Raw genomic sequence first — 22,994 nt, 5'->3', positions numbered from 1 at the left:
GGGAAAAACTGCCCCGCCTCCCAGCTCCTCCCGCGTCCGGCCGCCGCCATGGAGGCCCCGGCCCCCGCCGCGCCCCGCCTCGCCCGCCCCCGCGCCTGCCCCGCCCCGGCCACCGTGGCCGACGTGGTGGCGGCGACCCACGTCGAGGCGAAGCGGCGGAGGGCGGGCCTCGCACCGCTTCCTCCCGCCCGGCCGCCGCCGCGCCCGCCCTGGCCACCGCGCTCGCCCCCGCCACCGTCCCGCCCGCCCCCGTCAAGAAGAGCCGGCCGAAGGTCTCCTCCCATGGGCCGCGAGGGGCTTCCTCCAAGGCCGCCGGCGCGTCCCCGAAGCGGAAGAAGGTCGCGGCGCGGAAGAAGCCCGCGGCCCCGGCCACCGCCGTCGCCGAACCTCCTCCCGCCGCGCACGAGGTGTTTGAGGAAATGGCGACCCCATCCTCGTTCATGGACCTCCTTCAAGACGCGGAGGTGGACCTCGGGGCTCCGCCTCTAGAACCCTTTGGTGAGGAGGTTGAGGAAGATGAGGAGGATGAAGGGGATGACGAGGAGGAGGTGGCCGAGATAGGGGAGGAGGCATTCACCGCCGCTTCCCGCCCACACGCGCGGTCGACAAACTACACCGAAGCGGAAGATATCCTCTTGGTTCGTGCTTGGGCATCTGTGGGGATGGATGTAACCACCGACACCGATCAAACCCGTAAAAGGTATTGGCACAGGATCGAGGACAACTATTGTAGGATCAAGCCGAAGAATAGTGGGTTCATCTCTCGCAGTTACCGGTCGCTTCAAGGCTGATGGGATTTGATGAAGCCCGCTTGTGCTCGTTGGAGTGCGGCCATGGACCAAGTGAGGGATGCACCACCTAGTGGAACCGTGGAGAGTGACTATGTGAGTACATATCTCTTCACTATTTTGATTATGTGTGTGTACTATGCTATTGGTGGGTTCTTATGTGATTATGTGTGGTTGATAGGAGACAATTGCCGGCATGAGGTACAAGGAGATGGCCGCTTCCAAGGGAAAGCCATTCCCATTTAAGCATGCTTGGGCAATTCTTCAAACCTTTGACAAGTGGAAGTTGAGGGATCAAGAGACCGCACCCAAGAAGTCGGCAATGCTTAGGATGGATGATAGTGAAGATGAGGAGAAGGAGAGGAACTTGGGCAAGCCCGAGGGAACCAAGAAGGGCAAGCAAAGGATGAAGATGGAAGGAGAGGCATCAAGCCTAAGGGAGAAGATGGAGCAAATGATGAAGGCAAGAGAGGAATTGACAAGGAAGACATTGGAGACGAAGATTCTTATCACCGAGAAGAAGAAAGAGGTCAGGCTTGCACAAGTTGAAGCAAAACGTGAAGAAGCAAAGCGCAAGGCCGACTTGGAGGAGAGGATGATCAAGGTGAAAGAGGCAAAGGTATGGAAAGAACTCATGGTGGAAGAGAAGGAGCACATGATGATGTCCAAGAAGGACATGGATCAAGAACAATTGCAATGGTGGAAGGACTACAAGGAGGACATCGCAGAGAGGAAGAGGATATTCCGTGGTGCGTCCTCTACTCTTCGAGGTGACACTCCGATGAGTGGTGGTGACGATGGCGGTGTGGATGACTCCACCACCGGCGACAATGGAGGTGCTTGATGGACGTGGAAGTGGTCTAGGAAATGGCGCCAAGTGCAACTTTTTGGTGATGGTGCTGATGAGAGGGGGAAGATGATGATTGTGTGATGTAAAAACTATTAAACCATGCATCAATGATCTTTATTTCCGTGTTTGTTTGAAGGTTTATTATGTTTTTTAGTGAAAATTATGCAATGCCAAATGACAGTTTTAAGGGTTGGGGCCCGTTATAAGGGTTGGGTTTGAGGGTTCTAGTCTTTGCCCCTGTTTTTCAACCCTTAAAAATGTTAAAAATGGACAATTCTCAAATCTTAAAACTGATTTTAGATTTAAGGGTGTGAGGATTCTATTAGCTCTTACATTTAGGAAGCTCGGCCCCACACACACGCCCACGTCCACTCCGCACCCCACCAGACTATGTTTACCTCTGTAATCAAACCTCAAGGACCTCAATGACAAATAGTCAATTTCCTCTTCCCTTACGCCTCTCCAGGGCGCGATTTTTTCCGTCCCCTCTGGCGTACCCATGGCTTCTCCGTATCTCCTTCACCGTCTCACCGCCGACGAGATCTTCCAAACTCTAGAGGCTTCCTCCTCCACGTCCTCCTCATGCTACGATGCCTTCGTGCCGGTGTTCCGGCCCGATCCTTCGGCCTCCTCCCTGTCTGTGTCGGCGGCCGACCGCGTCCGGAGCCAGTTTCTCTCCGTGGAGCGCGACCTCTTCCACGACGCACTCGTCGCGCCCAGGAATGACGACCTCGGCTTCCCCGAAGAGAACGATGAGGAGGAGGAGGCCTCGATCCGGTGGGATTGCTTCCAATTGGACGAGGAGGAGGAGCCAGATCTGCCGCTGGAGGCTTCCGTACCAGCCGACGAATTCGACTGGGAGGAAGTCGCGTTCGCCTCCGGACCCTCGGCAGAGAACCCGGAGCTCGAGTGGGAGATGCTCGGCGACATGCCGCCCAGCGCTCCCGCCGGCGCCAACGAGGGTTTCGTGTACACCTCTGACAGGGAGGCGTATGAGGTGCTCGTCGCTGTTGGGGATGGGCTTTTCCTCACCAACAAGCCACCGGCGGCCAGGTCGTCAGTCAAGGCGCTCCCATCCGCCATCGTCGCCGGCGGCGAGGAAGGGGAGGGAGAGGAGTGCTCCGTGTGTAAGGACCGGGTTGTGGCAGGGGAGCGCGTTAAGATGATGCCTTGCTCCCATCGGTACCACGAGGACTGCATCCTTCCATGGCTTGAGGTGCGCAACTCCTGCCCACTCTGCCGCTTTGAGCTGCCCACCGACAATCCCAAGTACGAGACCTGGAAGGCTGGACAATCCATGGCTGCCTGAATGAATTGTGCGGTAATGGTAAGCTTTACTCCTATGATCTTATACAGAGTTGTATGATCTGGTTTCGGATCGGTCGGTCAAATTAGGAAACTATACCCAATTGTATGAAGGAAAACATAGAGGTAGTTGCAGATATGGTTTTGTGCAGTTTGACCTGTTACTGTTTGCAAGAGAGATTTCTGTTATTTCGATACTGCAAGGATCTTACATATTTAAATGCTATATATACAATGTTGTATCTGTTCTAAGTCTTGAGAGAATAGTTGTGTTGGGAAATTTTGTAGACGCATATTTGGACAAGGAGTTTATATGGTGATGAGTTGCAACTTACTGGTCGTCAATTCAGTTTCAGAATGAGTTATATTTCAGCATTTTATTCTTTTTCATTGTGAACTAAGCTGTTTGATATGGAAGTTAACCGCAAATTCATACTGTGTTCTATCGTGGAACATCTGATAACATTTTGATACGAAGTGGAATGTGCCAGGCTGAGTGGGTTGTTATATTTTGAGAGGCGAGAAATGCTTTTTCAACATTATTTTGTTAGATATAATGATTGAATGGTGGCTATGTAAGTAGGAGTCTTAGCTGTAAGGAATGCTTCATTGAAACTATAGTTGCTTCGTTGGGCTTTCTTTGTCTTAATTTCTTTCTTTACTTTTTTTTATAGATCGAAGTGATATTAATTGTTTCTCAAGTACAATCAACAGCTAGTAGAAATCTCTGCGTGTAATGACCCAACACTCAACCTGAACACAAGCATTGACTTTTGTGTCCAGAACAATCTAACTCCTGGTTTTCATATATAAGCGGCTGCTTACATCCAGGTTTAGTTGAAGATGTGTGTTCGGTTTATGCCCAAGGTTGCCCCACCAAAACATTGGCTAGCAAAATTTTTGGTTGAGGTTTGGTTGTCCGTAAGTTGGCCAACATTGGCATGAAAAATGAATTAGAGTTTGCTAAAATGCATTGGCGTGCCAAAAAGTTGGCAACCATCCAAACAATGACCAAATTTTTGTTCATGACCAAAATTTTGGTAGGATATACTTTAGCCACAATCCAAGCATACCCATACTCCCTTTGTCCCTATTTACATGGCACATACATGTTTTGAGTTTCAACTTTGACCATCAGTTTGACTAAGAAAACCCGTGTCATGTCACAAAAAGTATACCATTCAATGCGTATTAAAATGTAGTGAGGCAGAGGAGAGCTTGTGTCTGGCAGTGGCGATCCGTCTGAGCAACGCGGCCTTGTGCTGCTGGCGTCCTCATCAAGGCGGCCGTCGGACCTCGGACTCCTAGTCTTGTGGGTGGTACCTCTTCCTCTTCCCCGGACCGCCCCCTTTCCGCCAGATTTCTAGCCCCCATTCCCCGAACTTCCCCTCTAGTGAAGGACCCCCACTGCGAGCTGCTCTTTCGCTTGGGTTCTTCTTCTTCCCATTCTCCCTCTTCCCCTTGCTTATATGCTGCTCTGTTGATTAGTGGAGCACTGAAATGTGGTTGTGTGGGTGTGCTGCTAGCTGCTGCTGTCTATTCGTGGTGTTGCTACTGCTAGGCTGCTAGCTCTGATACTGCTGCTTGCTGTGCTTTGCTGCTGGCTGCTGCTCTGTGCTGTGCTAGTTTCCTTGAATCTGTTGTTTCAGACTTATGAGTATAGTAATACGAGTATATGTGCTTGTTATTTTCACTTGATATCTACTGTTTTAGGCTTATACATGCCTTGTATGTTCTCAAAATACAAATCTGAGTGTCCCCTGTTCCCTGTCCTTACGGCTTCTGTGCAGAACGCCTAGGTGCCGCTTAAGCGAGCTAGGCACTAGGCAGAGGCAAAACACTTGCTTAGCGACTAGTACTACTTACTTTTTCCTTGATCTAGGCTACCATCATTTATTGAGGGGGTGTTTGGTTAGGCTTACTTTGGCTTATAATCCAAAAAAAAAACACCTATTCATGCGATTTAGCTTTTGGCTGGATATTGTTGCATGATGGTATAAGCCAAAAACACATAAATTGGTGTTATTTTTTTGGCTTATAAGCCGAAGTTAAGCGTAGCCAAACACCCCGAAGTCATCTACAGCTTTTTAGGTTTGGGGTGAAAGCATTTGTAGATGATTTTAGGTGTCACTAAGTGCCTGTTCAGCAGCCCTCTACTCCGCAGCTCCGCTCTTGGAGCGGTTGGAGTAGCTACGTCCTCGGAGCGGAGCGGTAGGCTTGCAGGCCATTTTCTCAGAGTTGTAAAACTGATGTTCTGCGCGCTCCGCATTAGATGGAGTTGGGAGTTGAAAAGTGGGGAACGGAGGGCCGCTGAACAGGCTATAAATTGCCATGTTTTCACTTGATTTGGCTTTTACCTCTCCTAGATATACAAACTCCACAGGTGAAAGTTGTTATTTGGTGCTGGATTTGTTTTTAATATTTAAGGTTACCTGCCACATTCATTAGGTAGTGTACATGAATGTTCTGGAAAAGTGAAAACATGAAGCACCAAGGTTAACCGGTCATCCTTGAACCAAGTTTTAATTAAATTCAAGTTTGTTGATCTTAAATATTTTATCTGCTGTACATATCATTATGTTGACACATAATTTTATTTCCATAATTCCTCTCAAAGGTAGTAGTTAATGGACCTATCTTCCTTTATGCCACTCTGTGTGAATGACGGGTTTGATCAAACGGGACGGGGAAAAGACCATGTTGCCCTTGGTTTTCTGTTTTACTTTTGTCACTCTAGCTTTTGACAATACTAATATGATGCATGTGCGTTGCAATGGAATCATTGGCTTGTGGAAAATAACCTTAGTGTCTTTTATGATCATTACGTGATTCACTAGTATGAAAGATAGCAAAAACACAGTGAGAGACATGTAGCGGAGAATTTTAAATGACCATAGTATGATTGGAAGAAAATTAAAATCAAAACCTATTTTGAGTTGAAGTCACATTTTTGTCTTTGTTATTTATGCCTTTGACAAAAATAGTTGGTCTCACGTGGTACTAGTGTATTTGTTTATTTATGCTTTTGACAAAAAAGTTGATCTTACATGAAAGTAGTTTGACCATGAAAATTGTATGTTTGATTGGAGAGGCTGAGATTTAACTCAGAAGATCAAGTCATCATCTTATTCTTTTTGGGTTAAGTTCACTTATACCTCGTTCAATCACTGGTAATTCTGACAATCCATAATGGCTTTTGGATGCTTAAAACATGTCACCTAACCGTCTGAAAGATCATAGTCTTCAAATATAATAAGAGTTCGGTTCATTCAGAAAAGAATATCTTCATTGATGCTCAATCACTTTATGCTATGTGTGTTTATGGGTTTTCCTCTTAGGAATATTTTCAAATGCTTCAGATGATGGGTTGCTTTGGACTCCAACTTATGATGAAGGGGTGGCTATTTATTGCTGGGGTAGCAAACTGAAATGATATAACCGAAATGACCATGGATCAATGTCCAATCCGACACGTGTCTCAACGTTTAGTTTTTCAATACAATGCTACAATTTTGTTTGAGTGACAAGCAAAGTGGACTCAAACCTCCCGAAAGAGATTTTCAATGTCTTCATTTAAAAACTTAGGTTTGGATTGAGCATCACATCGAACACTGTTTTTGTTTGCCTCGACCCACTTAACAATATGGTGGTTCTTGTGACTCAATAAAGTAGAAAATAAAACTATCAACACACGAAGTCTCCGCATTTCAATGTTTTCAAGTTAAGTCTTCGTAAGACACCAAGTATTCAATGTATTTAGATATTTTTAGGGGGTCATCTTCGGCGGTTAAACCAAATACACAAAGACTTCTTTCTATGTTCTTATGTGTACATTCACAAACACATTAGTCTTTTATAATCAAGTTTGTCGTTAATACTTTAAAACCAATAAGGGATGACACTAAATGTACTTAATAACTTCTATCCACATTTCGGAGAGAGAGCTCCCACTCCTTTGGTTGATTTCAAAGGGACACTCTAACCATGGGTCCTTAGATTTCTAGTCACCTCATTACTTTCCATCCAAACATCTCCTATCAAAAGCCAAAAAATTGCGAGAGAGTTTGAGCGTTGATGAGATTATCCTTTGAAGCAAGAGCAAGGATCATCGTCCACAACGCCATGTATTATCTTTTGGAAGATGGTGCCTTCTAAATTGGCTTGGTGTGCCTTAGAGTCTGCAATTCATTGTGTAGAAATCAAGAAGTTTTAGCCCATGTGGCGAGACTTGAATCCAACCGTATCCTCCTCATTCTCGCGACACGTGAACCTGGACAATGCACTATAAAGACATGCTGTCCGTTCTCCGCAACAACGAGCTTGAAAAGGAGATTTACATGAAACAACCACTTAGTTTCATCGTTGCCGACGAGGTCAACAAGGTGCTCAGGCTTGACAAAGCCTTCTATGGCCTAAAGTGGGCCCATGCACTAGGAACACCAAGCTCGACACGTGCTTGTCGTCACTTAGGTTCAGATGAGGAAGAAATCACGTGCTTCAAGGGTGAGTTGTAGGCATTGCTCGAGATGAGCGACCTAACAGCATGGTTAATAGTATAGCCAACTTCTGGCTATATGATATTGCCATGTCATATATAATCACCATTTATAGCCACACATATAATAAGGTTAGCTATAAGGTTGGTGAAAGGACGTGGATGTCGCCTAGAAGGGGGGGGATGAGTAGGCGCTTTTAAAATAATCATGATTTAGGCTTGAGAAAATGCCGAATAAAACTAGCGTTTAATTAGTCAAGCAGAAAACCTAAAAAAACTAGGCTCACCTATGTGCACCAACAACTTATGCTAAGCAAGATAAACAATTAACTGATAGCAAGATATATAACAAGAAACAATATGGCTATCACAAAGTAAAGTGCATAAGTAAAGGGCTCGGATAAGAGATAACCGAGGCACGAGGAGACGATGATGTATCCTGAAGTTCACACCCTTGCGGATGCTAATCTACGTTTGGAGCGGTGTGGAGGCACAATGCTCCTCAAGAATCCACTAGGGCCACCATAATCTCCTCACGCCCCCGCACAATGCAAGATGCCGTGATTCCACTAAGGGACCCTTGAGGGCGGTCACCGAACCCGTATAAACAAGGTTGGGGCAATCTCCACAACTTAATTGGAGGCTTCCAACAACACCACGAAGCTTCACCAAAATGGATTGTGGCTCCGAGGTGACCTCAATTGCTCGGGGCAATCTCCAGAACCTAATTAGAGACCTGGACGCTTGCTCGGAGCTTTAAACCACAATGATTGAGCTCCGAGGCACCACCAACCGTCTAGGGCGCCAAAGCACCCAATAGGCACAAGCTCTAGGGTGCCCAAACACCCAAGAGTAATAAGCTTCTCAAACTTCACTTCCACGTATCATCGTGGAGAACTCAAACCTATGCACCAAATGCAATGGCAAGGGCACACAGAGTGCCCAAGTCCGTCTCTCCTGAATCCCACCACAACAACTAATGCTATGGAAGAAAATGAGAGGAAGAACAAAGGACACGAAGAACTCCAAGATCTAGATCCAAGGGATTCCCCTCATAAAGAGGAGAAAGTGATTGGGGGAAATGTGGATCTAGATATCCTCTATTTTTTTCCCTCAAGAACTAGCAAGAATCATTGGAGGGATTGAGAGTTAGCAAGCTCGAAGAAGGTCAATAATGGGTGAAGAACACGAGCTGAAGAGATGGGGAACCATTGGGGAAGAAGACCCCCTTAAATATGTTCCGCCAAATCCATCGTTATGTGCACATGTCATGCACAAGCGGTACTAGTGCTTGGCTGAGCGGTACTACCGCTTGGCGCGGTGGTTCCAAGAAAAGTGTGCAAAATGAGCGAATCCTCGAGGAGGTAGTGCCGCCGGAGCGGTACTACCGGCCTACCCAGCGGTACTACTGCTAGCGATGCAGTAAGAATCCAGTACCCAAAATTAAGCGGTAGTAGCAGCGGTACTAGAGAGCGGTAGTATCGCACGGGCGATACTACCGCCCTACAACCGTGCTACTATCGTGAGTGAAGAGCAGACCAACATAACCAAAAAATAAGCGGTAGTAGCAGTGGTAGTACATATCGGAAGTAACACCGAAGCGGTACTAACGTGTATCGAGCGGTACTACCACCTAAGCAGTAAAAACTGTCCAAAGAAATGAAAGTGCCATAACTTTCACGTACGAGCTCCGAATTGAGAAAATTCAAGCTTGTTGGATGGAAAACAAGGTTATATTAAGAAGAGGCTGTTATGAAAATGACAATGATATAGAGATGTGAAACCTCTATGATTGAAGAACCGACAAAAACTCGAACATCGAAAACATCATAGAATATGCATATGGACTCCATTTTCGATGAAATCGAGTTTGTCATGAAGATGACCATAAGATCAAGAACCCACATAGAGAAAAGTCAACCAAGAACCAAGAAATACGATGATGCCAAGAATGCAATGGTTTGAGCTCTCAACGAACGATACAATCAAGCTACTCACTTAAGAGTCCTCCTTGATAGTACCGCAATCTTGATGACGATCACCACTTGATGTCATCCTCCATGGGTGATATGAGATCTTTTTCTTGACGCAAGGCCATGGTAACATACCTAACCCCACGTAGAACTCTAACATAGACCATGGGTTAATACACAAAGCGTAATGGACAATGCTTACAATATGATGGGACCACTTGATCCCTCCTGGTACATCTTGTATGCTATGTGTGTTGATCAACTTGATTCACTCTTTGACTTAGTCTTGATCAACCTTGTATGTTATCTCCTTAATCACCAATCTTTGGATAAAACCTTGAATTCCACCTTGGTCACCATATAAACTCCTTGAAACCAATAGATGGACTTCAGGAAGTGCCTATGGACAAAACCTTCGAATATAACTCAAGGCAACCATTAGTCCATAGAGATGGTCATCAAATACCAATACCACACATGGAGAAATATGCTCTAATAGTTGGCTACAAGAGTACTACTTTTTTCTCCTTGTTTCTATCTCTTTCTTCGTATTTATTGCATTTGCCTACGAGTACACATATAGCCATACTCTTGCATAACAACCCACTCTCCTTACTTTTTCATCTCTCTCTCCTCCACATAGGCAAAAATGCCATGTAAGCGGTCTATAAGCCTACTACATGCAAATCGAGGTGCGGTAGCACGACATCGACATTGATCTCTACCAAGCCGTGTATGCAGCCAAGACCGTCGACAAGGAATGCATGACAAGGTGCAACCCATGTCATGTCTCCATGGAGCCATGCTTCAAGCCGAGCAGGGTGAGCGGAGTGCAGCTGATGGACGCAACGTAATACAAGACCATCGTCAGCATGATGCACTACCTCGTTCACATTAGGTCAGAGCTCTCCTTCTTCATTGACTATGTGTCAAGGTTCATGCAGGGGCCCACAACTGAACACATGGATGCGGTGAAGCACATCCCCCGTTACTGTTGACATCAGATTTTGACGTGGCCAACATACTAATTAAGGCAACCCCAAATGAAAAAGGTGTCAACATGAAAGTTGTGGATATCATTGAAATGATCGAGTTTGTTATAAAAATCGTCATCATCCGAGGTTGTATGCAACATGTGGAGTCAAACCAAGTCTAGAGATAGAAACTGTAGAGTTACTTCGGACAAACCGAGTTGATTTGACTCGGTGAGACCGAGTTGATGTTAGATTTTTTTTTCATGAGGTACCTAGTGTACTCGGTGAGACCGGGTGAAACCACTCAGAAATTTTGAGTTAGATACAGAAGATCACAGAAAGTTGGCAACGTCCGCTCGCTGAGACCGAGCGAAACCATTTGGAGGCTTCGAGTTGATCCAGAAAATTGCAAAAGATTCTCGTGCGAGTTAGGTTAGGTTTTTGGATGTTTTGGACATCATTTTTAGTTGTTCTATTGTATGAGAAGTCGAGATGCATCATAAATATATAAGAGGTGATGACCAATTGAACAATACACAATCGACAAATCAATATACTAATTTTACCCTAGTTTTTTACACCTCTCCCTTCTTTTTTCTTTCTCGTTTTGCTTTCGTTCTTCGTGTTGAAGGGAAACAATCCTCGACACTCTAGGGGCGAATGAATCGACCTAGGGAAGTCCATAGCCTCTGCAAGTCCAAACGATGTCCGTCCCAGGCATGTTGGGTTTCAGGTCCTCAAAACTATCCGTCGGATTGCTTGTGTACTGCGCTGCCGAACGAGTTTCCATCGGCGTGAGTTGCGGTGTATCACCCGCAACATCGAGGGTACACGTTGACGTGTTTGTGTGCGAACACACTTTTTGGCAACTTCGTTGGGGACGAAATATCAAGAATCATCATCAACCATGTCAGGCCTCCCCAAGACCTCAAAAGTTGATGCCAATGACATAATTAAGTCCGGTCTTGATGAACTATGGAGGAACATCACCAAGCCTACGAAGCATGCAAGAAGAAGCGTGAAGAGGCTTATCATGCGCTCAAGAAGAAGCGCGAGGAGGAGATATTTGTACACGTTTCTTGGAAATTTCAAGAAGGATTGTAAAGGAAACATCACTCTGGTTGGAGATATCAGTTTCCCTTGTCTCATTGACGAACAAAATGAAATCACCATGAGTAAAGTTTTTCTTGAGAGTAAGTGGTTGTGATTGAAAGTCTTGTTAGTAAGGGTAATGTGATGACATATAACTATTTTGTGGCAGGTGCTAATGCTAAGACAAATATGCCCCCGTCATCTAGTGGTATTGTTGATATACGTGCAGATCCTAACCCAACTTTGCCTATTTCATCGGCACCTCCTATGCAACAATATATAGTATGCCGTTAAATTTTTACCCAACTCAAACCAATCATATTGTGGATGCACCTACATATCCTAGTCCTATTATGAGCGCGCCTAATTCAGCATCAACGTCGAATCATTTTGTCACACCATCAAAAAGAACAAGCATGTTTTGCTCTCCACCGAATTATGGTTCGATGCCCACTCCACAAGTTGCACCACTACCTTTTACTCATGTTGCTCCTATGTCATTGCCACTGGCATCTTCATCTACTTTGGATGCAATTTTAGCCAAATTAAGGGAGGATTTGCATAAGATGTTTCAAGAAACTTTTGAAAATGAGCCAGAAGTAAAGAGTCACATGTACCAAAAGCCTTATCCTGAACACTTCAATGCATTTTTGTACCGTCAAGGTTACAAGGTTCTTGACTTTATTAAATTTAGTGGAGAGGGCACGGAAACAACTTGGGAGCATGTGAGTTAGTATCTAGCGCAGTTCCATGAAGCAGGTTCCATAGAAGAATTGAAAGTGCATTTATTCCCATTATCTTCAACTCGCACCGCATTTTCGTGGTTTGGTAGTTACCACATGGGTTAATTCTCTTATGCTCGCAATTAGAGCAAAAGTTTCATGATCATTATTATATCGGCGATAATGAGCTTAAATTATCACATCTTATGTCAATTAGGCAAAACCATGATGAATCAATTACCGGTTATGTGAAGAGATTTAGAGATATAAAAAACTGATTTTATAATTTAGTGGTAAAAGATATAGACTTGGCAGATCGTCTTATTAATGGTTTGTGAAAGTGCTAGTTATCGACTAGAGAGGAGGGGTGGATAGAGATTTTTATGAAAAGCTTTGAAACAGTAAATGTATTCAAAGTATGCGGAAGAGATATAGGATCAAGTAGGGATAACAACCAAGGATATAAGCATAGCATGCAATACTACGAAGACATTCAAAAAGATAGAGCATAGTCATCATGCACACTAAGATGTATCGAGGATAAACTTAGGTAGTATGAAGATAAATGACAGTTAGGAATGTCTTCGATGAATGTCTTTGAGTTGAGATGATCAAGCAATGGCTTCACACTACAATAGAATATAGTAAGTAATAGAGTGAAGGATGGAATGAGTAGCTTGATGAAAACACATGATTTCTTTCTAGTTGCCATGATAACTGTACGTCTGGTTGGGGAGGGTTAGACCTCATCTTCACCTTGATGCCCTTGAGCCGAAGTCTCTCAGACCACGCCCAATCACTCACGTAAGTCTTAAGGGGAGACTTTCGAAACCCATACAAACTTGGTCACCCGACAATCAACAATGGCTCTTGGATTGTTCTAGACAATGGTCACCCCGGAATCCACAATGAATCTTGGATGCACTAGACCACGATGCCTAACCTCTGGAAGATCACAGTCTTCAAGTGTAACGAGTCTTTAGTTCTCTCAGAAAAAATGACTTCGGTAATGCTCAAACACTGTGGCTCTAAGTGTTTGCGTTTATCCTCGCATGATAGCTCTCTCTCTCAATATCTTCGAGGTGGGTTGCCCCAAAAATACAATATTCGTATCTAACTCTGAGCAGCCACCAACTTATGGTGGAGGGGGTGGACTATTTATAGCCAGCAAGCAACCCTACATGATATGACCGAAATGACCATCAGTTAATCGCCAACCGACACGTGTTCCAATGGTCGGATTTCAAAGACACATGCAACAATTACTTGGGCTACAAGCAATGGTGACTCAACCAACTCTGGAAGAGATTTCCTCTCATTGTCTTTGCTCGAAGACATAGGTATTTTGGGTTGAGCATCACTTCAGCATCTCACTTCGATCACATCGACCCCACTTAATAGTACAGTGTTTCCTATGACTCAGGAAATAAGAAACAAAACAAACAAAATACTTTGTGTGCGTGTTCCATTATGTTCAAGCGTTTATGTTCACGTACCACCAATGGTTTCGGCCATCATCAATGTCTTGAGACGTTTTGGGGGTCATCTTTGACGGCTAAAAGGAATCTCCGAGGACTTCTATCTGTGTTAACGTGTGAACTCTCACAAACACATTAGTCCCTCAATCACGTTTGTCTTCAATACTCCAAAACCAACAAGGGGGTGGCACTAGATGCACTTACAATCTCCCTGTTTTTGGTGATTGGTGACAAACTTGTTGAAGTTTTCAATGGGGATAAAATTTGTGAAGAGAAATATTTGGAGATTATGATTGCAAGATATAGAGACCCCCCTAAAGATGTGCTTATGAAGATTTTGCTTTGAGTGCAAAAGCACATGGCAGGTTGTAGTTAGTGGAGATCTCCCCCTATATCTTGAAATCCAACCATTATGCATTTTGAAGATGTTCATGAAGATAATGAAATGCATAATGAAAAATGGGCGTCTACTGAATGATTTCAGACGCTTATGATAAGATATGGAATAGCGCCAAAGATACGATAAACATAGAATGTGTAGACGTCCATCAAGAGTTAAGTTTTACAACCCAAAAGAGGAAATGTTCAGAACGAGGGTTGTAAACTTAACAAAATAGCAGCACCCAGCTCATATAGACCCATCTGAATACTACCAATCCAATGCTTCTCCCCCTTTGTCATCAAATGACCTAAAAGGGTGAAGACATTGGGCACTACTCGTCCCCAACTTGTGAAGATGTTGGTGCAGCAGGGCCGATGGAGGTTGGTGCAGGATGGCCTGATGCAGTGCCGATGCATCCGTTGGTGCAACATGAGAAGTGAAATCATCATCAGCTTCATCATTGGCAAGATTGGCATGAGCGATGCTGAAGAAGAGTAGCCACTGTCTTCAAGGGATGGCGACTTGCACCATTTTTCTGTACGATGAGGAGGGGCACCAAATCTGAAGTGTTTTTCATAGCCATCCTCACGAAGATCTTCCATTGGAGCCATGAGAGTAAATGTATTCCAAGAGATCCTACAAGTTTCATGTGCAATAAAGGTATTCTTGGTGGAGAGGTTGTGAATGCGATTAATATCTGTTACCAGATATTGCATTTGTCTTCACGACCTCTGATGATGCCTATCCCGCTTTTGAATCAGAGAGACTAGAAGTTCTCGATCAACCATGGCATGTTCCCTTCTGGGTTGGGGCTATTGAGGAAGAGTGCTAGGAGTGGCTTCAGGTGCAGTGACACTTGGCTGTAGTTGACGGAATGCACCAATCTGTTTGGCCTTAGCAGGATCAGATGGTATGAGAAGTCCTTCAACATCAGTAGTGCCCCTTGTGGCTTCAAGAATGGGATTCCTTCCCTTGGATGGGTAAATGTATTCATGAATCACTTCCACATCCGGAAGATATATTCCATGATTATGAGTAGAAGGCAGAAACCTTCTATTTGTTCGACACTTAATGAAGCGCATGATCCATGGTGCATTGATCTTGAGTTCAAAGAGATTGATGCTATTGGCAGCGAGGGTTTGCAGGGATACGTCTTGAAGATTGAACATGATGCCATAGACAGTGCTATAGATCAATGTCTTCAACGCACAATGCAATTTGCTTGAAGATGAAGGCCCTTTGATTGGCCATACGGTGCGACGAAGAATGTGGTAGATAGTCTTCGACAGATATTGAAGATCATCAACAAGGAAGGTTGTAGGCAAATCAACATCTGGTGCCAAAGGATTCATCAATGTAAGCAATTCTATCATGTTAGGCTGAGGTGTTTGGAATATGCTTCGAGTAGCTTCAGCATAAGCTGCAGACTCTGGATGGAAGTCTTCGCCAAATGCAGCAAGTGGTGTGGTGGCAAAGAATTCCAAAGCAAAAGCTTTGACATGCTCATCACGGATCATGAAGTCCATAGCCCATGTCTCCAGATCTCGTCCATAGCCAGAGATGTGGAGAGTTGCACAAAATTGAAGAATCAATTCTTCATTCCAATCTTCATGGTGAACAACAAACGACAATAGTCCAACATCTCAAAGACAATCGAGGGCTTCAACAAAACACTGAAGGCCACTTATTGCATTGGATCTGGTTCTGTCCAAAGAGCACACATGAATAGTATGGGCATTGGGACATGCTCCACAATCGGCCACATTGAATCTTTTGCTTCGCTTGACACTGAAGACAGTGGGACGACCTGGTCCTTGCTCGAATACTTGGAAGCCTAGGCATAGGTTTCATAACTCCTGGCGGCGAAAGATGTTGAATTCATATTGTGGCCCATTCTTGGAGGTGCTTCTAGCATGGGCCATTTGGTTGGAACCATTTGTCCTACCCTATTTTGAGCCAAAACAATATTGTGAGCATTGTCGTCGGTTGATGGCGTAGCAGGCACATGAGGACCATCAGGGGAATGAGCATTGGCTTCCCCTTCAGCAGTTGGTGGTTTTGGAGGTGCAACGGTATCGTCAGCAGCAATTTCTTTAGCTGATTTGGCTTCGATCTCAGGTTGATCATGAGCAACATCTTCAAGCCCGAGAACTTCATTGACTCATGCAGTCTGAGTCACACGTATTTCATCTTCTGAAATGCTTTGCATCGAAGATATAGCAAGCCTTGGTCCTTTGTGAAGCCTTTTGAGAGGTGACACATGTTCAGTTGTTTCAACATCCATGGGAGGAAATGGAGTTTCACGAGATCTTCCACTGGAGTTGGAAACAAACTCGATGGAGTGCTGGGATTGTCTTCACGCACGTGTGGCCTAAGTGGAGTGCCAATGTCAACATATTCACTACCTTCATGTAGTGGCGATGATACCATTGGTGCATCAAGTTGAGGCACGGTATGAGTTCCTCTTTCAACATTGTCTTTCGCAGAAGCAATGTTTTCAGCAGCATCAACAACATTATCTTCAGTTGCGGTGGTTTTAGCACCTGGTACATCATCTATTGTTTGAGCCTCTTCGGTAGCAGACTCATGAAGAATAACTTGCCTCTCAACTTTTTCAGAGGCAAGATGAGCCATGGAGATTGGTGTCACAAGTAGGGCTCTTCACGTGTTGGTGGAGTGAGGGGGCTTTGGCACTTGGGCCGAACCTGAAGACTTTATCTTCATTATCTTCAGCCTCTTGAGAGGTTGGGCTTTAGAAGCATGTCCAGACCTGCATTTCCTGGCTTCAGCCTCAATTTGCTTGGTCTTCTTGCTGGTTACAGTAGCGGAAGGAGGGGGTGTTCTTGTGCCAGAGAAGCCAGTTTGGAAGACAATGCTTGGCATCTCTTGCCTTGAAGATGCAGGTTGGCTCGAAGACATTGAACCTGGCCTTGATCGTTTAGTGATTCTTGGATCAAGAGCGGTCCAAACGCTTTTCTCTTCACCATCTCATTGTGAGCTTGGACCATCTGCACATATTTCTTCTTGAGACACTCAAGGGCGCCTTTGATAGCCTCACAATGCTTTTCAAATTCAACCTTGAGTTCTTTCATGAAGAGCTGATATCCTTATATCTGCCCGGCTGTGAGCTTGTGTACATTATTCTTAAAGAGAGCCTTTTCATGGCGAATCTTTTTGCGCTAATGCACACCCTTTGAGCAATAGCGAGTTCTTCATTCACTAGCCCTTGAAATGTGACGCTCAGTCCAATTGGAAGCTGTATGGCATTGATGGTGAGAGAGGGGTCAATAGACCATTCGTCAATGAACTGGTTGATGATATTTGCATCAATCAGAGACAAGCCTTCAAGATGTTTAGCCTTTTCCTCCTTTTGTTGAATTAGCATTGCCCATGATTCATCATCAAACTCATCATTTGAGAGAACTCATCATTTGAGAGTTCAATCATATTTTCAGCATCCATCAAGGAGACAAATGGCTTCGGTCCACGGGCAACAACATGTTTTCGCTTCAGTCTCCTATTTGTTCGAGGCTCATCCTCTCCTTCGGCTGGTTCAGCCGGTCTTGATTTTGAGGCTTGTGGTGTAGCTCTTGGCCTTATAGCTATTGAAGCCTTAGGCCTTGAAGCCTTAGTTTCCTCCATTAGCTTTGGATCAGTGACATGACGATGATCTTCTTCCTTAGATGTGTCATCGGCTGAGTCCATGAATGCTTGATGGCTCTGGTTGTTCTGGCATTGGAGGCCTTACCATACATGGGTATAAGACAATCTTGATTGCTTCGACCTTTGTCTCCGGATGCAGATTTTTAGAGAGAATATCTATCCAAGGAGCTTTCTTTGTATTCTTCTTGGCATACTCATATCTGACAAAGTGACAGTTGAACCATTCTTCAACCCAATATATTCGAATCTATTGGATCCGGTTCTTGCGCTATTGATAGCTCTCTTCTGGATCAGACTTGGATCAATCATATAGATAAGGTGGGAGATCATTGGTAGTGTTAACACGTCTTTGTCTTCCTCCTTTCTTGGGTGTTTTTTATCTGTCCGTAGTCTTCGACTTGGGCAAAAGCTTCACAAATGGATTCAAATGTGAGCTGGCTCCAGGTGAGTCCATATGTATGTGCAAGTAGTCATTTTTGTTAGTATAGAGCTGGCCGTTTGTTGGCATTGGCGTCTTGTAACCTTTACAGTCTTGGATGCTAAATTTCTTGAGGTAGTCCTTGAGGTACTTCTCCCGTGATATGAAGATCCCATTTGGTGGCTGTCAAATCTGAAGCCCTAGAAAGAACTTTAGCTCTCCCATCATCGACATCTCGTATTGCTCTTTTATACTTGTGATCTGCGTTGGGTTTTCCATGAAGAGGAACGGTTTATCGTAGCACAATGTGGGTAAGTATTTCCCTCAGATATGAAACCAAGGTTTATCGAACCAATAGGAATATCAACCACAACCGTCTTCAGCGGCTGCACACAAAAGAACAAACAACTTGCACCCAATGCGGGCAACAGGGTTGTCAATCCCCTTGTACTTGTTATTTGCAAGTGACTGAGGTGTGTAGATAATTATAGATAGTTGTAAAAAGCAAAATAAAATAAAATAAATTAAATGGCAGCAAGGTATTGAAGGTTTGTAAATATGTTGTGAATACACCTGGGGCCATAGTTTTCCCTAATGGCATCTCTCATGAAAACTAGCATACGGTGGGTAAACAAATTACTATTGGGCAATTGATAGAAAATCAGATAGTTATGTGATGTTGACAGCAATGATCATGTGTATATAGGCATCACGTCCATAAACAAATAGGCCAACTCCTGCCTACACCTATAACTATTAGTCCACTCATCAACCGCTATCTAGCATGCACCGAGAGTATTAAGTAAAGCAGAGTAATGCATGGAGAACAATGACATGATGTAGACAAATAAACTCAAGAAACATGAATAAACCCCATCGTTTAATCCTTAGTAGCAGAAACACAAAGACACATCTTGTCCCCTTCTGTCACTAGTATATAGAAATTGGCCAGGTTGAACCTAGCACAACACACCTCTCTCACCGAAGAAATACCAATCTAGTTGGCCAAACTATTTCAATAGGTCGGAGAGAATTACGAGGCTATCATAATCATGCACATAAGAATCATATTAGTATTAAGAGAAGACTCAAATATTTATCATGGATAATCTGAACATAAACCCACAATTCATCGGATCCCAACAAACGCATCACACAAAAGGAATTACATCATGTGGATCAACGCGAAGATGCGATGCTCATTGCATTGAAGATCAAGAGTGAGAGAGATTGCGATTTAGGTACTAGCTATGGACTTGTAAGTCTATGATGAACTACTCACACATCGTCATGAGGGCAACAAGGTAGATGAAGAGGCCCTCCGTGATTGATCCCCCCTCAGGGAGGGTGCCGAAACGGAGCTCCAGATGGCCTCCCGTCGAAACAGAGACTTGTTGGAGTGTAAAAAGTGTTTCGAGTCTGCCTCTTGTTTTTTAGGTTAATTGATAATTTATAAGGTAGAGAACGGAGTCGGGAGGGCCTCGAGGGACCCACAAGCCAATAGGGCGCCCCAGCCACGTCGGTTTGGTTTGTCGGCCCCTCGTGTGCCCCCAACCTTCCTCCGATGCTTGCTGGTCTTCTTTTGGTACAAAAAAATCTCCAAAATTTCCAGGTCAATTGGACTTTGTTCGGTATGGAAAACGTGAAAAGTGAAAAACATGCACAAAACATCAACTGACACTTGGCGCTGGGTCAATAGATTAGTGCTAAAAAATAATATTAATTGGTAAATAAATACCCAAAAAGTATTCTAGAACGATATTATATCATCATGGAACAATAAAAAATTATAGATACGTTGGAGACGTCTCAAGCATCCCGATGCTTAATTCCTGCTCGTCCTCGAATAGGTAAAGGATAAAAACAGAATTTTTGATGTGACATGCTACCCATGATGTAACCTTATGCATGTATGCTTATTGATAAATGATAAATTAACAAACATTAACATAGAAATACTTATAAGTATAAGCAGCAAAATCATTAATCTTTCGAAGTATACAATCCTCGAAGATTGTTTTACCTCATTCATATTATTATATTAGCAACGCATTGCTCCATCTTCACCACATTAATACAAATGTCAAGCACCACGGTGTCCAAGTGAGAAAGCATGTCATCCGAATATACAAGCCAAGTTTATGAAAAAGTGATTCCCACTAGCATATGAATGACATAACACGAGACTCTCTATATGAAGAACAAGGTGCCACTTTGAGGCAGATTGTGGTAAAGGGTAGTCGCAAAGTCCATTCTCTCTTTTTCTCTCATTAATTTTCTTTCATTTATTTATTATTATGGTGGACTCATTTGGCCTCCCCTATTTTATTTCCTCACTCGTTCAATGCTCTAATAATGATGATCATCACACTTTTAGTTACTTACGATTTAATATGAAAACTAATAGGACAATATGACTCTTTATGAATGCCTTTGGCAGTCTATGAAGATGTGCAAAGATCTAGTGTGACAAGTATAAACAATATGATGAATTTTCCACAAATACTATGTCAGCTCTATATGACCCTGCAAAGCATTATGATGAAGAACGAACTAGTCATGTGAAGTTACAATGAGATTTGCATGGCAATATATCTCGGAATGGCTATGGGAATGCCATGATAGATAGGTATGGATGTTTTGTGGAAGATGTAAGAAGGCTTATGTGCAACAGAGCGTGTCATGTCACGGGGTTTGGATGCATCGGAAAAAGTTGCACCGATCCTCGAGGTGAGAACGGGCAATGCATGATACCGAAGAGGCTAGCAAATATGAGGAGGTGAGATTGCGTATGTCCATGGTGTCACATTAGTCAGAAAAAACTCATGTAACTATTGCAAAGTTTTAATATTTTTAGTGCAAATTAAAGTACTACTCGCATGCCCCTAGGGAGAGGGTTGGTAGGAATTAACCATCGCCCGACTCTGACTCAAGACAACTCTAGGATTTCAACGGGGAATAAACATGCTCACACATCATAACCATGCCCTTTTTTAGATGAACAAGAAGTTGAACATCTCCTAATATTGACACCTCTCTGAATTATTAATAATGCACTCACACCTTTTTCATATCACCATATCAATATCATGAAATCATAATTTTTCTAGATGTGCTACATGATGGTTTTAATTATCATTCATTGAACACCTATTATTTTTCATATAGTCTTATGACCCATGCAAATTATCGTCACTATTTATTTAACTCTCAAACAAATATAAGTGAAGAATGAGAGCATAATATTTCTATAAAATCTACATGCCACCGTGCTCAAATAGAAATAAGTGAAGTACTAGATCAACTGCTAAGCTCAAAAGATATAAGTGAAGCACATAGAGTATTCTAACAAATTGTGATGATGGTGTATCTATCTCAAATAGGTGTGTACAGAAAATGATGATTGTGGCAAGCTGAAAGTAGAAGTAAAAATGAGCAAACGACGCTCCAACCGAAACTCATATCATGTGATGAATAAAAATGTAGCTCCAAGTGACATACCGATGGATTGAGACGAAAGAGGGGATGTCTTTTGGGGCATCGCCAAGCTGAGACGCTTGACTCTTCCTAGAATATTAGCTTGGGGTGCCTTGGGAATCCCAAACCTTAGGCTTTTTCCGCTCCTCGTTCCTTTTTCCATCAGGATAATACCCAAAATTTGGAAACTTCAATCACATAAAACTCAACAAAAGTTCATGAGATCCATTAGTATAAGCAACATATAAAATACTTTCAGATACTCTTATAAGTTGATTCTTATTTTGTTTTAGCATAAGGTAATGTATTCTAACATCTCCATGGCTTATACCCCCCGATACAATCCATAGCATCATCGAAACAAGCAAACTATGCAAGCAAAAAACAAAATCTAACTAAAACAGAAAATTCTGTAGTAATCTATAATGAATCTATACTTCTGTAACTCAATTTTTTTTGAACAATTAGGACGAATCGATGAATTTTTCTACCAGTACTGTGTAAGAAAATCCAGCTTAAAAATAAATTCCAGTAAAATCAGAGAAATTCTCCACTGGACGTCAAAGTTTCTATTTTTGCACCGTATCAATTCTACTCATCATACAAATCATCCACAAGGCTTTACTTGTCACAAACACTAATTAAACCATGAAAACACAATCATTACAGAGAGAATAATCATGTTATCACAAAAAAATAGAAATTAAAAGGCAAAAATAAAGATAACTATTGGGTTGCCTCCCAACAAGCGATATTGTTTTACGCCCCTAGCTAGGCATATTGCATAGTTTCAAGTGTTGTTATCTTTTACACTCTCTTGAGAAGAAGGTTTTTCAAAGACAATAGGTAACACATCATCAAGTAATATATAGGCATCTTTTATGGTGATCTCCTTAAACCCTTTCGTATTCTCTCTTACTATCCATGAGTATTGTTTGTTAATGGTATTGAAAACTTGTTGGATAATATGGATAGGAGGAACCTCTTTAGATGTATTTTCATCTTAAGTATGGTTATTTTTGAACACGCATGTCATCATATAGTCCTTATTGTATAAATTTTCATCTATCACGGGATGTTCACAACTCATATCATAGTGCTCAAAGATCTCCCGCGCTTCCCGTACTATATAGTCAAATTCATGCATGAGGATAAGTGTGGCTATTTTATTAACTCTAGGTTCTTTTATGACTAACAACTCATAGAAAAGCCTTTACAAAGTAGGGTGAGTATGCATAAATGTTCTTTCGAGTTTTGAAACAAGAGCGTAATAGCATCGGCATATCTCTTGGTTCTTTTAAGGATTGGAGTATCCTTGCAAGTTAAAGCACCCATACAATTGAAAAATTCTTGGATAACGCTTATCCCCATGATATT

The 22,994-nt window shown here is 43.1% G+C and overlaps 1 protein-coding gene across 1 annotated transcript; it reads left to right on the top strand.

The window, feature by feature from the left end:
• The first annotated feature begins 2,046 nt into the window (after positions 1-2,046).
• LOC123407316 (E3 ubiquitin-protein ligase CIP8-like) lies at positions 2,047-3,288 on the top strand. Its single transcript, XM_045100424.1, has one exon. It carries the CDS (start codon positions 2,138-2,140, stop codon positions 2,945-2,947), a length of 810 nt encoding a protein of 269 aa, XP_044956359.1. The 5' UTR covers positions 2,047-2,137; the 3' UTR covers positions 2,948-3,288.
• The last annotated feature ends 19,706 nt before the right edge of the window (positions 3,289-22,994 follow it).

Source organism: Hordeum vulgare, chromosome 7H (assembly GCF_904849725.1).
Source record: "Hordeum vulgare subsp. vulgare chromosome 7H, MorexV3_pseudomolecules_assembly, whole genome shotgun sequence".
Classification (NCBI taxonomy): Eukaryota; Viridiplantae; Streptophyta; class Magnoliopsida; order Poales; family Poaceae; genus Hordeum; species Hordeum vulgare.
The sequence above is the reverse complement of the archived record's forward strand: the minus strand, read 5'-3'. Positions and strand labels throughout refer to the sequence as shown.

Excerpts from the sequence above, each read along its gene's own strand:
- LOC123407316 (XM_045100424.1), top strand. The coding sequence starts at position 2,138 with ATGGCTTCTCCGTATCTCCTTCACCGTCTCACCGCCGACGAGATCTTC.